This window comes from Anabrus simplex, chromosome 6, assembly GCF_040414725.1.
Source record: "Anabrus simplex isolate iqAnaSimp1 chromosome 6, ASM4041472v1, whole genome shotgun sequence".
NCBI lineage: Eukaryota > Metazoa > Arthropoda > Insecta > Orthoptera > Tettigoniidae > Anabrus > Anabrus simplex.
In genome coordinates, this window is record NC_090270.1 from 75,650,339 (window position 1) to 75,667,467 (window position 17,129).

The 17,129-nt window shown below is 37.9% G+C and overlaps 1 protein-coding gene across 5 annotated transcripts in view; it reads left to right on the forward strand.

Annotated features, from left to right (window-relative positions):
• Positions 1-17,129, forward strand: part of not (non-stop) — a 239,444-nt gene that overhangs the window by 41,986 nt on the left and 180,329 nt on the right. For all 5 annotated transcript variants that reach the window (XR_010860538.2, XM_067149840.2, XM_067149841.2 and 2 more), the window contains one exon: positions 1,031-1,281. Coding sequence is in view for 4 of the 5 variants with exons in the window: in XM_067149840.2 (XP_067005941.1) it covers positions 1,031-1,281 (251 nt within the window). In the remaining variant the exon portion in view is untranslated. The remainder of the gene's footprint in view (positions 1-1,030; positions 1,282-17,129) is intronic.

The window sequence follows — 17,129 nt, forward strand, 5'->3', positions numbered from 1 at the left end:
TTCGTGCTCTTGGACTTGCTCCTGTAGCAATTTCTTTAGCTGCTCAAACGGGCATAACTCCTCCACTACCTCCTTTACCACCTTCCTTATAATTTCATTGTCTTCCCAGCTCATGTTGCTACTACTCTGTGGCCCCGGATTTACCTCCACTCCTCCAATGACCAGCAGCACATTAACCACCATCGTCGCAAGAAGCACCTTCTCCTTCATTGCCATCTCTACCTTACATTCTTTTTTATTATTCGTTCTCTTCCTCATTCTTCCCAGCCATCTCCCGATAGTGACCCTGTACTTTTCAATGCAGATCATCTTCCGAGCTTCCTCCACACACTCCACTTTACTCGACCGCTCCCCTACTCTTTCACCACTCCACACAACCGGCACCCACCGCACAACGCGTCTGACCTCCTTGCTAGTTTAAGCTAGACTGGAGAAAAATGAATAACTATCCAGTTGCAGTCAACATCAAGCACAGCCTGAATTGTAAAATTTCATTTTGCTGAAAAAGTTGAAGATTGTAATAGAAAGAGACACAGTTCACAGAATTTCTCATACATCGAGAACAAGACAAGCTTATGTCAGAACATCACACATCTGTGTAAAAATACATTGTACTTAAGATGTGAGGAGACATGTTGACATTGAAGCTTGTAGTGCTCAAGGCTGATCTAAGAGTTGTGTGTTTAATCCAGGGGTGACAAGATTTTTTATCTACTTTACAGTAGTGCCAAGTGTCACATTAATAGAACTATTTTGTTCTTGTAAAAACCTTACAATATTCTGATTTTGTATAAGGATAATTGGCTGTGTGTGGACATAAATAATTTGAACTTAGGGAGTTTATTAGTGTAATCATTGTAGATTATTTGTCTTTTTCAAATGCCTCCAAACATGATTGCCATGATAATGTCTTCATTTAAGTGTTCTGTAAAATAAATTGGTTTGAAATTCCTGCCTTTAACTGTTTGTGAAGTGTTGGTGGTTTTTAGATATCCTCACTTATGAAGCGATTTCTCTCTTTTGCCTATAGTTTTACTCAGGCAACAAAGCACCTCTAACACTCCATCGCTTGCTTCATCTTATATGGACTCATGCTCGCCACTTGGCTGGTTACGAACAACAGGATGCTCATGAGTTCTTCATCGCAGCACTTGATGTTCTTCACAGGCACTGTAAAGGCTCTACTGCTGTTTCACCAACAAATCCTCATCATTGTAATTGTATCATAGATCAAATTTTTACGGGAGGATTGCAGTCCGATGTTGTATGCCAGTCTTGCAAGTAAGTTCAAGACCTACAGTGTTAAGATCATATTAGAATTATTTTTAATCTACGTTGCAATTCAACAAAGTTGAAAGTACCTATTGTACTTCACAAGTTTCAAAAATAAAACAGACTACTTTGAGTGGGTGTGGTGTTGGTTACATTGTTTCCCAGTTGAACTTGCAGAAATTACCTGTTTGTAATTTGTTTTAATTAATGTTCAAGATGGTCTTCTCTATTAATATACTGCATCTCATATGTTTAAAACAGTTCCAAGAAATATAGTTTGTAATTCATTATGAATTTATAATGGTGCAAGTTAAAGGAAACAAACATGATACATTTTTAAAAACCCATTCTTGTACATTGATAGATTAAATGGATATTAAATGATATATTGTAGTACAAAGTTTGAATTTAATGTTTATCAAAGTGTATAATCCTCTTTGTGGCTTGAACGGTTAGATATTGGCCCTTTACCAAGTTTACTGCGCATTATGGTTTGCTTAGCTGTTAGCTTGCAATTGTGAGATGGTGAGTTCAAAATCTGTTGTCAGTAACTGTACATATGGTTTCCCACGATTTCTCATGGTTTCCCCATTTTCACTTTGGGTAAATGCTGGGACTGTACCTTCTCATTCCTAGCTCTTTCTATCCCATCTTTGCTAAAATTGTATACTGGATGTATATGTAAATTAATAGAAAAAGAAATTTGTCCTTTAGTATTTTATTCAGATACCAAAATGGGTGACCTTATGTGAAATTATGCTGATCAATCAATCACGACTGATTTGCATTTAGGGCAATCGTCCAGGTGGCAGATTCCCTATCTGTTGTTTTCCTAGCCTTTTCTTAAATGATTTTAAAGAAATTTATTGAATATCTCCCTTGGTAAGTTATTCCAATCCCCACCTCCCCTTCCTATGAACGAATATATGCCCCAATTTGTCCTCTTGATTTCCAACTTTATCTTCATATTGTGATCTTTCCTACTTTTAAAGACACCACTCAAACTTATTAGTCTACTAATGTCGTTCCACGCCATCTCTCCATTGATAGCTCTGAACATACTGATTAAAGTCAAAGAATAATACTAGATTATAAATTCTATCTAATCAATAATAAGAGTTTTTTATTTAAATTACAGAAATAGATCTTATCATATTAGATACAGGGAGATGTTTTGCCCCTAATGAAGGCATCATCAGCCTAAAAATATCATACCTGAAAGAATGAGAAATCAGGATCCTGATTGGTCTTATTTGTAGTTTTTAACAAAGGTCTAAAATATAAATAAGAGGACCAATGATGTTCTCGTACCCAAGTCTGTCTACCTCAACTTGCGCATTTAGATCTCCAATAATAATGACATTTTCCTCATTAAATGTATCTTCCAGGTCTTGCCGAAATTTCTCTTGTCTTCCTCACTGTACTTAGTGTTCTCCAGTTTCATGAACATTTTTAATGATTCTATCACTTTTGCAGATAACTTCAGCTGTAGCATCAGTCACTTCGTTAATTAAGAATCCAACACCATTTTTCGCTACCTTCTTCTGTCCACCCCAGTTATATTTATATCCTCCACGAAGTGTCTTACTTCCAATCCCTTTCCATTTGGGTAATCCCAATATTGATATTTTTCTTCTATCCATCATGTCTAGGAGTTCTTCTACCTTTCCAGTTAATGATAGAATATTCTTAGTTCCAATTCAGTATTTGGGTCTCTTTTTATTTGGGGTTTCCTTTCAGAACATTGTATATCAGCCTTACGGTCATCATACTTTACAATTGTCTGAGAGGACGTGTCAGTCCAGTCTATAATCTTCTTAAAAGTGAACAATCAAAGTTTTATTGTTCTCCTTTAACAGACTTTCAATACGGAAAAATGAGGATAGTCTCTTGCACTATAATCTTCTTTCCGAGGCTCTTTTTCTTATTGAAAGTGACTGTACTCGATACTCCCCTGCTGACTTGCTAAGCCTAACTCATAAGAGGATTTACTCCCTTAGCCTTTGAGGATGCCTTCCTCGCCCTACAAGGCAGTAGGTTCCATCTGTACACCCCAGAAGGATGGGTTATCTCTTCCGCCATCTCCACCGTACTGAAGTCCATTTTCTCCGCCATAGATGCTGTTGAGGTCTTCACCCTTAACCCAGGGCAAGGGCCCTCCATATTTATGACCCCTGGAGAGAGGGTGTCCCAGTATTTTAAAACCCCCAGGAATTGGGTTACCTGTTGGTCCGCGGGTTGTATTGGTTATTTTAACCAGCCCTACATACTGTAGGGGCCCCCTATCCGCCACCTGGGGACGTGCTCTGTAGGGGTGAGCTTCCCCTGGTTACTTACTGGAAGTTAACCCCACCCACAAGGAGTGAGGTTATTTGCAGAGAACACTAGACCAATTAATTGGCTTGAGGTTGAAAATGCGCTCAAGAGCATGAAGAAAGGAAAGGCAGTGGGCATAGACGAATTAAGTGCAGATATGCTGAAAGCAGGGGGAATTCCAGGAATCCAATGGCTCTACAGACTGCTTAACAAGATATGGGAGGAAAATACTATTCCAGAGGACTGGAAGATGGGCATCATTGTACCTCGGTTCAAGAAAGGAAGCCGACAAAAATGTACTAATTATCGTGGTATCACACTACTGTCTCACGTCCTGAAAATATTGGAAAAATAATAGAGACCAGAATCAGAGATATTGTTGAACCAATTTTGGAAGAAGAACAGTATGGTTTCAGACCAGGAAGGTCAACTACAGACCTTATATTTGCAATTAGGATGCTAGTGGAAAAATACCGGGAGAAGAACAAGCCTGTATTTCTAATATTTTTGGACATTGAGAAAGCATACGACAGTGTACCAAGGGAAAGAATTTGGCAATGCATGAAAGAACTTCAAGTGCGAGACAGCCTCATAGACAAAGTGAAAATGTTGTATAGTGGGAATAGAAGTTGTATTCAAGTAGGATGTGGTTTGTCGGACTGGTTTGATACAAAGAAAGGAGTGCAGCAGGGCAACTCATTGTCACCACTTCTATTTTTTATTGTGATGGATGTAGTAATGAAATCTATTAAAAGGAAAGAACATGGAGATATCAAAGCCTTCACATTTGCAGGTGATGTTGCGATCTGGAGTGACTCAAAAGAGAAATTGGGAGAGAGAATGCAAAGCTGGAATGCGGAGTTTAAGAAATATGGTTTAAACGTCAGCAAGACCAAGACGGTGGGATGAAAGTCTATGGGGAAGGAGCAGAACCAACAGTAATGTTAAATGAAGCCCAACTGGACAGCGTTCCAGTTTTCAAATACTTGGGTAGCGTTATATCAAATGACAACCTAGCAAAACATGAGGTGAACAGTTGAATCAATAAGGCAACACAATTTTACCACCAGGTAAGGCACCTGCTGTGGGATGAGCAAATACCCATGAAAACAAAAATGGCATTGTACAAGTCCTATTATACAGCAATTCTTACATAGTCTCAAAACCACAACACTGACCAATAGAGATAATTCCAAACTTCAGGCAGCTGAAATGGAATTCCTATGCACTATGATCCAGGAAAGACAAGATTAGGAATGAGAAAATTAGAGAAGAAGTAGGAATAGGTGATTCTCTCCTCAATAAGATTCAGATATCAAGACTGAAGTGGTTTGGTTACATGAAGAGGATGCCAGTAAACAGAACTGCAAGGAAGGAATTTGACAGAAAAGTAGAAGGAAGACAACCTGTGGGAAGGCCACGAAGGAAATGGATAGATTTACGGTAGTTAAGAACGATGTACTGCTGAGAGGTCATGATTGGGATAAGTTGGTGGAGGAAGAATGGTACAAGGACAGGATGAGATGGAGGAGGCTCATATACCACACCCGGGAAACTGGGAGATGGTTTAGGATGATGATGATGATGATGATGATGAGGATACTGTTGTAGGTACAAATGTCTATAAAAGACTAGCTAGTGGAAGACAGTAGTTATAAGTACTTTTATGACAAAGTCTTATAATCAATCCTTATTATAGATTTTTACGGATGTCCTGTTTTTAAATGTGGTAACAAGTAGTGATTAAAAGTTCAAAGTAAATACGTAAATTACTGCGTTGAAATGAAATCTAGTAAATATGGTGCCTTACTCTGGAGATAGCATAAGGAGCTTATAATAGCTTAATATTCAGGATAAAAGTTGCTCTTAGTGGTGGTTAAATTAAAATCCAAAGTTCTTTATCTGTTGAAGTTGTTAATCTTATGTGAAAACATGATGGCAAACTTACTAAGGCAAAAACATGAGGTGAACAGTCGAATCAATAAGGCACAGTACAGGCCAGAGCAAAGTGTAGCTTCCACTGAAGTCCCAGTCTCATCCATGGCTGTGACAATATGAAAGTTGCTGGGGTATGGGTGGTGCTGAATAATGACATTCGGACCACAAATAGTGTCTGAGTGTTATGAAAGGTGTTGCTCATAGGGTCGGTCGTGCTGCAGTGGCGCATTCTGGCCCAGCAAGTAAAGCAATGGCAAACTACCTCACTCCTCATCTTGCTTAGTACGCCTCATTTGGGCTCTGCCATTGGATTTTGCTGTTTCCCTATAACTGCATAGCCTTTGGTGTTGCTATTTGAGGATCCAACCAGCCTCTGGGGTGATGACCTAACAGACGGACACAGAATAACATCATCTGCAAGCAGCCTTATCTCTGATTCCATTTCTTTACTCATATCATTGCATGCTTATTTCATATCAAGATCCACCTTATCAAATGCCTTAGACAGGTCAGTCGCGATACAATCCATTTGACCTCCTGAATCAAGATATCTGCTATATCTTGCTTGAATCCTACAAGTTGAGCTTGAGTGGAATAACCTTTCCTAAACCTGAACTGCCTTCTATCAAACCAGTTATTAATTTTGCAAACATGTCTAATATAATCAGAAAGAATGCTTTTCCAAAGCTTATATGCAATGCATGTCAAACTGACGGGCCTGTAATTTTCAGCTTTGTCTTATCACCCTTTCCTTTATACACAGGGGCTACTGTAGCAACTCTTCATTCATTTCATATAGCTCCTTCATGCAAACATTAATCAATTAAGTACTTCAAATATGGTACTATATCCCAACCCATTGTCTTTAGTATATCCCCCAAAATCTTATTCCAGACACTTTTCTAGTTTTCAACTTCTGTGTCTTATTGTAAATGTCGTTATCATAGATAAATTTTAATACTTCTTTCGTATTAGTCACTTCCTCTAACTGGACGTTATCCCTGTAACCAACAATCTTTACACACTGCTGACTGAATACTTCTGCCTTTTGAAGATCCTCGCATACACACTCTCCTTGTTCATTTATTACTTTAATCAAAGTTTAAGCATGGCAGATTATTTCTTGGCATCTCTAGTTTGCCTTTCATTCTAGAGATTCAACTGCCATTGGCTCCATGGTGCTGGTAATGATTGTTGTTTTTTAAGACATAATAAAATCACCCTTTAAAGCAACTATCGCAACAACTAAAGGAGAAAAACCAAGAGTTCAGATTTCGGAAGAAAGAGGGTAGAATCATGAACCTCGCTAGCCTAATAACATTTTGAATAAGAGTAGACCAAAGAAGGTTTAAAAAACTTGCTGGATACAGCTGGGGTGATGCGATTGTCATGCATATTTCACCAACTGGAAACCCCGTGAGGGCAAGAGGTTCTTTGAATTGGGTTAAATTATTTATATTGTAATTATTATATTTGGTTGGAAATTAAAACTTTTAAACTGTTTTACATAATAGAACATGTAAAGTGAGTTTCACTGTCTTAGGGGCTATTTTCTGAATTTATGTTTATTACTTTTCTTCTACCCACTTTTGAGTAGGGTAATGAATCACTGACTTCCATTTTCGTCTGTTCTTCCACCGCTCCTCTCTAAATACTCTCGGGATGTCAATCAGCTATTCTCTCCACTCCTTCCTTCACTTTCGGTATCTTTCTTCTCCTTGGCCCACCTTTTGGTCTCATTCCATTCACAGTACATTCGAACATTACTCTTGGAAAACTTGTTTCTTCCATCCTCCTGACATGGTCATACCATTTCACACTGTTTTCTCTATTCTATCCTATAGTTTCTACATTTCTAGCCTGTCCCATATGTCTTGTGGTGTTTGTATGATTTGTATGATCCTTTCTTGTTTTTTGCAGCATGCTTCACTGAAACTTCATTTCAGTGTCCTGTATTTTATTTTCTGGTGGTTGTAACCCATGTTTCTGCTCTATATGTGAAAACTAGGACAAAATAGGTCTTGTACCATACCTGTTTGCATCCTCTTTGGCCCTGTTCATTTCACACTAGGATGAACAGAAATTTGGATGAACACAGGTAAAAAAAAAAAAAAAAAGGTTTACACAGGTAATAGAAAATTAGGAACATTAGATAAACTCAGAAGGAGAAGTGATAGAAAGAAACAAACATGTGATGAATGTTCTTGTATAGAGATTTCTGTGGAGAATTTTGAAATGATGTTCAGGCTTCAGTGGCTTTTTGTTCTGTTAGAATATTTTTTCTTTAAGATTTCTGATATTTAGTGATATTGTTTTCTGGAATCTAATAAGAGAAAGCTGGCACTTCTGTACTTAACCCTCTACTGTATGAATTATTTTTCGTTTGGTGAGGAAAATTTCAAGCTTTAATGTTCAACATACGTTCAGTGTATTAGATGTACCAGCAATTCTTAACTGGGGCTAATAGCTTAACACTGGATTGCCATAGTTGAATATATATACGATTTTTCACGATTTTACGCTAAGCTTTTAACATTCAAAGACTGGCCATGGGTACGTACAGAACTGTAGGTCGGTAATGTCTTTGAGGTTGAGCCAGAGGTACTCCTGAAGCCTGTGGTAATGTGATGGGGAGGGCCCACGTAAAATAAACGGTGGTTGGTTCGCGTGGATGCTGACGGGGTGGAAGGAGTACCTTTGGTTGTAGGGCTGTTTTGACTTATGTTATGTAAAAAAAAAAAAACAAGGCATCACTGGGAGGTGTTTAACTGATTGTACAGTTGAAGGTGTGCCGTAAAACTACCTCTGTCTACAATATTTATCCATTTATAGAGGTGAAAAGTTATTTTTTGCCTCAAGGCAACAGTATGCAGTAGAGGGTTAAAATCACTCTACACCTGTCCTGAGTGATTTATTTTTTGTGTGTATTAAAAGAAAACCATTTCTTTTGAAAGAAATGATCTAAATATAATACATCATCTTGATTCTGCACACACCTCAGTGAAGGAGACCACTGTATTGAACATCAAGTTGTGCGATGTTAACTGACTCACAGCCATAACCAACTAGTTATCACACATGCAAATGCTTTTTCAATAAAGATCCAGTCTAACTGGTCTGTACTTGACTAGTATAAATGCTACTTAGTAGAGAAATGATATATGCAGTGATCTCAAGTTATAATAAATGAAGGCTTTAAGTAAAAAAAAGGGTACAAGTGCCATTTTTGGAAAAATTGAGTTATGACAGTATACAGTAATAAAGGGTTCAAGTGCCTGTGATGTTCCTTGTAGGTTTCACAGCCATCGATAGATAGTGTGCGGTGTATGTAACAATCCTAACATATATCATGGTCATTGTGTGCACCCGCTATTTCCAATGACTGTGAGCTGTGCATTTGTGTTGTGTTTTTTTCAGGTTAGGGTGATTGTTCACTGTAATATGTTTATATTGTGATATTTGAGCACCTTGTTATGTCTGCAAACAGTGATGTTAATAGTCGTAAACAGCGTAGAAAAGGAGATGGAAGATAATCTAACGAAAGAAAGAAGTTGCGGAATTCAGCGAAGGCTTATGTGAGTAAAAGCAATGTTCAAGTTCCTGAAAAACAACCGCCAAAATAAGAAGTGTCTTGTACGTGCTATTAAGGCGTGTCCAGACTTGTAACAGAACATCGTAACTTAACCGCGTCGCGCTCCTGTCTGGACGGTACTGCGTAACCTCGTCGCACAACCTTAGCCCGCAACATGAACGATATGGAACAAGGTTCGCTGTGTCCCACTGCTTGTTGGTTTTCCCGCGTCACATCAAAGAGCTGCACGCGTGGAAGTTACAGCAAGCTTGGACGTACACAGGACCTCGGCGCGTAACACACATTCGCCTCTGTCTGCTTGATCAGTAAAAATGTTGTGGACCGAGTAAAACACACTGCATGTTATTGAAATGTACAGAGCTAAGGAAATGTTGTAGCTGACTAGCCATCCCAGGCATTTCAACAAAATTTTAAGGAATGACCACTTTCCCCATCCACTCCATTCTCCGGTTCACTCTACATATTCCCAATATCCCCATCATGCTGCACAACATAATGTTCATCACCTGCTGAACCCATCACATTTTCAAGGTTACACCGTTTCAACACCCACTCCTTCAGCTTCCTTATCCTCACCGAATACTACTACTACATCCAATTCTCCTCACTCCAACTCCAATCTGTCCACTGAGTCAAATACAGTAAGCAATTCCCACGATGTGGATATGGATTTTCAGGACTTGATTAGACTTACAAAGTAGTGTTTCTGTGTTGAATAAACAATTAAACTAGATAATGTTTGATGTATGAAACATAGAATATCCCAGCAATAAATTCCTTACTTACGTTTATATTTTCTTTTAGTGCTTCAATCAGAGCTTGTCACATTCCGGTACGATAACACTAATCGACTGTTTGGATATTTTGAAAAGATACTGCAGACTAGTGTTTGAATCACCGGTTGCTAGAAATCGTACTGTCACTGCCAGTCTCTCTTGCACCGAGATAGCCTCTCTGAATGTGGTATCCTTAGCAACTTTAGGCCCTATCAAATTGATGAGGTGGGATCTCTCGCTGAGTCTGAGGGAAAAGCCAACTCTGGAGGGTAAACAGATTAAGAAAGAAGGAAAGACATGTATTATTATTATTATTTTTTTTTTTTTGCTAAGGGCTTTACATCGCACCGACACAGATAGGTCTTACGGCGACGATGGGATAGGAAAGGCCTAGGAGTTGGAAGGAAGCGGCCGTGGCCTTAATTAAGGTACAGCCCCAGCATTTGCCTGGTGTGAAAATGGGAAACCACGGAAAACCATCTTCAGGGCTGCCGATAGTGGGATTCGAACCTACTATCTCCCGGATGCAAGCTAACAGCCGCGCGCCTCTACGCGCATGGCCAACTCGCCCGGTATTATTATTATTATTATTATTGAATTTATTATATGTTTTCATGTAATAAGATACGTATTTCCGTTTCATTGCTGTCATTTTTATTCAATTAATGTGAATATAGCTGTGCAGTATAACTTAATCTCTACAAATGATGTTGTGGCAGTAAATACATTGCAAAAATTAGGTTGAAGATAACTACATTAATATTTTGCCCATGTAAATTGTGGTTTTTGGCGCGTTTCTCTTCTTTTTAAGACTGTACCCCGCTGCTAGTCCAACAACTACAACAGCTGTTTGCCTTTCCTCTATGTTAAAACGAAATGCTATCAAACCTTGCCAAATCTTTTCAAATCTTATCAAACCTTCAGCAATGTTGAACAGTCTTTGACAAGATTTGACAAATTTCTTGTGTAATGGTGTACAACGCGCATAAGACAGTGGTATTTCCTGCCCCAGAAGTTCAGGCGTTGTTATAGATTAAATTTATGTATTAAATATAAGTCCGCACATTCCTCCACACCCTCCCCGAATTATTCACATCGCGAAATGAATGAATGTAATTAGAAAGACATGGAGGGGGGGAAGGTGAAGTCTGCAGAGAATTACGACTTTCTTTCAAAGACGAAATGTGTATTTCAGTCAGTTCAGTCACTTCACCGTTGTAAAACCTTATATACTGTAATAATATAATATTGTAAAACTAAAGTACAGAAAACCGTTGTCAGGCCTGAAAATCGCTGAGCAGGGTCGGCTACAGTCAATCACTTGTTTATTTTCACTTGATGAAAAACATGTTTAATAATTGTTTTACTATGCTTTCACTACCCATATTACCGGGCGAGTTGGCCGTGCGGTTAGGGGCGTGCAGCTGTGAGCTTGCATCCGGAAGATAATGAGTTTGTACCCCACTCTCGGCAGCCCTGAAGATAGTTTTCCGTGGTTTCCCATTTTCACACCAGACAAATGCTGGGGCTGTACCTTAATTAAGGCCACGGCCGCTTCCTTCCCACTCCTAGGTTTTCCTATACCATCGTCGCCATAAGACCTATCTGTAAAAGAAAACCTACCCATATTGAAACCTCCGACTTGATTGCCTAAGCAATAATACTCTTGCGTGGAACTCGAAAACAAAAATCAACACAAAGCGTTGGAAACGGAAACGACGCCTTGGTCAGGTTTAGCAAGTAAAATGTTTCATTCTCCGTAGCACTCGAGCGGCTCTTGCACTCGGAAGATTAACCAGTTGAATTTCCATCTTTTGACTCTAAAAATGAAAAATCACATCTACACTAGCATCAGTGTGTTTGAACTCACCTCTGCAATTCTCTATATATTCTTGAAACTGATACTTAATTGCGATTTTTTGGATTTCTGGTCTATTTCCTTCTGCACGTATTTCTCCATTCTGATCTGTTACACACTAAAATATGATACAGTACTTAATGATATGTAATTATTATTCAGGTATTATATAGGCATCTGGGGAGTGATACTTGTAATATACACTGACTGGCCGAAAGTCATAGGAAAGCACTGAATGTGATATTAATAAAGAGCTGCTCCTCTGCGAGCCCTCAAAACAGCAGCAATATGGTGAGGCATCGACTCTACAAAGTGTTAGAATCATTCTGGAGAGATCTGGACCCACACAAGACATAATATGACTTCAAATCTGACTTTGTAATGACGGGCACACTCACAAAGGTGATCGTGGAGTTGAGAACCAACCTTTTACAAACAACTAAGAACATTTGAAAAAGAAATAAGAGAAATATTCCACTTGAAGGTCGCAGAAAGTTATGAACTTGTTATGAATTTGTTAATTATGCTGATATTCAGATGTACATATTTGTAATTACTATGTTATATAGTAGAAATTTAAGACTTTTCATTGGGGAGTAGGTATGAAATTAATTAGTCTTCATGTTACAGTTCTATCGTTCTCTGGATAAATTGTCAGTGAAGTTACTGGTACGCTATGTAACCTGCAAGTTGTTGTTATTATTTACAGTCTGTTTTACGTCGCACTGACTCATATAGGTCTTACAGCGACGATGGGTTAAGAACGTTCTAGGAGTGGGAAGGAAGCAATTGTAGCCTTACATAAGGTACAACCCAGCATTTGCCTGGTGTAAAAATGGAAAACCACGGAAAATTATCTTCAGGGCTACCGACAGTGCGGTTCAAATCCACTATCTCCGGAACACAACCTGATGCCTACGTGACCCAAGCCGCATAGCCACTTGCTCGGTGTATAAAGTTATATCACTACTGTCGACCGCAATCTGTTATATTCATTCAGGTTTGGAGGTTGTTTATGAAAGAACCAATAGGCCTATAGAAAATCCAATAACACCATTATTTTCCTCGTTTTATTTCACGTTATTCATGTAGGTGTGGATTTTTAAGTGTATACTTTAACATTATTTTATGGCAGGTGGAAGGAACGCAGGAAGTGCCCGTTTTTAAACGTGTTTCAACCATACTCAATTTGAAGAAAGTATTTCTCAAAAACACGTTATTTGATTGAATTCAAATTTTAACACAATAAAAGACGGAATGTTCTGTATGTTGTTCATAAATTTCAGAATTTTATGTTCCCAAGAAAAAAAGCTGACATATATTTTGTAAGACAACTTTTTCTCGGCTCAGATGGTTGGAAAATTGCGTTCTTGGTCACATTGTTATCTTTATATATCCAGTATGACTGTGAAATACGTAAATGAATTCAATTCCTTTATATCAGTTTGTATTTATATTGAATAGAGTGATATGCATCACTGGCTGGCCGATACAAGGAAAGACATGAGATGTTGCCACGGTTAAAGCACTTCCTCATTTATATACACATCGGTAGAAGTACGTTATTTTGCAACTATTTTATACAACGGTTGTCTGTGCCCGACGGTTGCGGTGACAACCGTTGTGTAAAAGAAACTGTTTTGCCCAGCACTAATTTCATGAATTGATGATAAAGGAGTTGTTTATAGCTTCTGTAGCAATTCGTCATTCATCAATATTCATATATTGGACTGGTTTCACATATATGGTGTTTGCTAATAGGGTAATATTTCTCTAAGTCATCAGATTAAAGATGGTATTTACAAATAAGAAGTGAGGATGAGATTTATTGGTATGCAGGCTGAATATTAAAGGTCCCAGCAAACCAGATAATATGATAGTACATTGAGATATTACATGTTTACTGAGACACATGGCTCTGTGAGATAGGATATAAAGAAATTGAGCATTCTCCTGTCAACGGCATGGGAGCACGTTTTCAACAAAGAAGCAGCTGTATGTTGACTATGAAATGTCCTGCTGAAATCAAGGAGTATAACTACCATTGTTTATCTATAACAAGCCAATTATCATCTGTTATGCTGAAGAAGTGTGTATTTGTGCTATGTCCTAAGCCAGATTGCAAAGGGTCTGAAAGTGAATGAATGATGAGATATTCAGTTAAGTAAAGATATTCATGTACTAGTTATTCATCTACTTAGTCTACAACACACCACATTACTAACCATCACAGAAACATGCAGTAACAAATCCATCCCTCAACATAGGATTGGCAGCAGGAAGGGCATCTGGCTGTAAAAATAGGCAAAATCCACATAAAGTGCTGACCCCAATAAAATGGGGAAGAGGCAGGGAAGAAGCTAGTATACTAATTGTTGAAGTGCTTTCACATGGGAGGGGAATTATAGATATATGGCAGTAATCTGATGACTTATTTGATACAGTATTCTTTAATGTGGACATCACTAGAGCATCTTTACGTATGGCTGGGAAAGTTCCTTTGTTTATACAATAATAGAGCATATGAGTAATGAGCGGTAAGACAATACTGGTAAAATTTTTCATAAACCCTGTTCAAATATGGTCTACCCCTTTTGCTTGAAAGTTAATGGAATTTAGGACCTGTTTTACTTCATTTATACCAGCAGTGCGAAGTGAAAATCATCCTTTTTATGTGATAGGAATCAAAATTGGGCTTGAGATTCCTTTAGTTGTTCTCGAGTGAAATAGTAGTTTAGTGTGTCAAGCAATATTGTTGGGATATAAGGTTCTTTATATTTTCCTATGCTTATTGCACACAATACAGATGTGGCCAGATTATTAGAGTAAAGCAATTTCCCTGTTTATGCAAAGTAACCAACTTTAGAGCATGAATTGATATTATTTTATGGTAAATTTACCTCTTGGGATTTTTTAATCATACGGTAGCTATATCATATAATTTATTTGCTCACCTGCTTTCCTGGGATTTACATTACTGTACATATTCGGTTGTTTATCATCCAATACCTAGATATTGTTGCTCTGTGGAATTAAATAATGTGACTTATTGATATATCTATGTGTTCCATATGTTGGCAAGCATTACTGATATTCCCAGTGTGCTGACTTCATACTTTTAAGGCCAGTTCTGCAGAAGTGAAAAGTTTTGAGGTTATGAGGAGAAGAACAGACATCTCATCTGAAAATATAGTCATTCCCACAAAACTCCTAGTTGAAAAACAACATTCAGAGCAAGATATAGCATTCTTCTTCCTCGCTCGTTGATGAATCTTCATTGGTGATGTCCAGGTAGTGGAGCTGCTGCTAGCATCTATATTGAAAATAACACTTCAGTATGTAAGTAGAATTTTAAAATGTGAACATATGGGGATGAAACATACAGGAAACTGTGGGTGATAAAATGATACATACCCCAAGCAGTATGGAGAAACGATAATTTATCAGTAAAAATTCACAGGTCTATTAGTTAAGAATTAGATGAAAAACTAGAAGAGTATGGGTCATTCATATCAGCGAGGACTGTGAGACAAGAGCTGCTTAATGTTTGAATGAATGCAAGACAAGCTCGTACAAAAGTGAAGATGGCACCTGCTATGACTGTAAAGAGGTTCCAGTGGACAAAGGCTGTCCAAAATTTATGATCTGATGACTAGGAAAAGGTATGCCATACATGCTGAATTAATTACAACAAATTAAATAATTAATATGTAAACTTTTACATTTTAAATTCTGTCTAATAGATGTAACAAAGTATGACATTTTTTCCCATTGAAAAATAGCCTGTTGCATTTAATATTTTATTTCTTTCTCAACTGCTTTAATTTGGTTTCTGGTTTGCTTTAAGGATGAATCTACATTCTTTTTCCCATAGTAAAGACAAGTCGGTATATCAGAAGAAAAGGAAAAACATGCCACCAAGATTGTGTGAAGCAGACAGTGAAGTATCTACTTTCAGTGATGGTCTGGATTATGTTTATTGATACATCAATGAATGATTATACCTTATAGAAGAAGCCAGGAGACAGGAACAGTGCTTTAAAATATCATGAACCCGGCTGCTACCTGAGACACAAGACAAGTTTTTTCAAAATGAATTTATATTCATGTAAGATGCTCCATTACACAAAGTGAAAAGCATGACTGAATTTTAGAGAGAAATAAGGTAAAAGTAATTAATTGTCCTGGAAGCTGCCCATACATGCATCTGATTGATAATCTCTGGACAGCAGAAAAGAAAAAATCCAAGAAACAAATGTAACGACGAAAATTGCCTTGATTGAAAAAGGATTCAAATCTGGTTTCAGGGCGATATAAAAACCAGCATAAAACACTGATTGAGAGTATGCCGGGGTGAATCAATTCGCTTAGCAAAGGGGATGCATATAAAGTATTGAAGTTATAAACTTAATCATTGGTAACAGGTTATGCATACAATTCTCAATCTTGGAAAAATGTATTTTTTGATGTTTACTCTTACTCTAATAATATAGCCACATCTGTACACTCCATGCATTAGCACTATTAATATTTTAAATTTGATTTCTCATATATTTAAATTTACTGCTTCTAATTAGTTGTTTTGTTCTGTAAGATACTGTGCTGTTTGAAATCAGTCTTCTCTTTTTTTACTCTGTGTCGGCGGAACAAAGCATCGCGTCGGGCCTTTGCTTCTTTTATCTCACTACCTAAGCATGGAGTGGGGGGAGTGATCGATCCTTGGCCGTTGAGTAGAAGTATGCTTGTCTTGAGGTCTTAATAATAATTTTTCATCTGTCTGTAGCTTATCTATACTTTATATTTAATATAGAAAGAGGTAAAGTTTCTTTGTATGTAATGGCTAATCACAGGAACTACTGGACCGATTCTAAAAATTATATTACTAATGTAAATATTCATTATCCCTGAGGGACATGGTCTGTATTTTATTTTCAAAACAATTCGAGGGGGGGGGGCATGGGGGAAGATATAAAAATACCAGCCTAATACAGTATAGGTGAAATATTGAATTTGTCATATAAGGACGAGACAAAGCTCAATTTAAGCCCCTTGACCCAAAGAACAAAACTGGGTAAGCCCTACGGGTCCGAAAACCATGTTTTAAGGCCCTAAAACCAACCGTTACGGAGATATTGGCACCACACTACCCCTGCTCTAGGAATCAGATAAAGAAATGAACTGCCGTAACCTTGGCAACGTCAGCTCCAAGATTCTACAGCAGCGAGATTATGTACAATATATCACAAAAACCTAACAAGTTACAGACATGAAAACTGGTATTTAGAATCTCCTTTAAAAATAAAAGAACACAAATATTTGTTTTTGTTTCCACGTAAGTTTGCGATATGGGGGGGGGGGGGGGGGGTGCAGGTGAAAA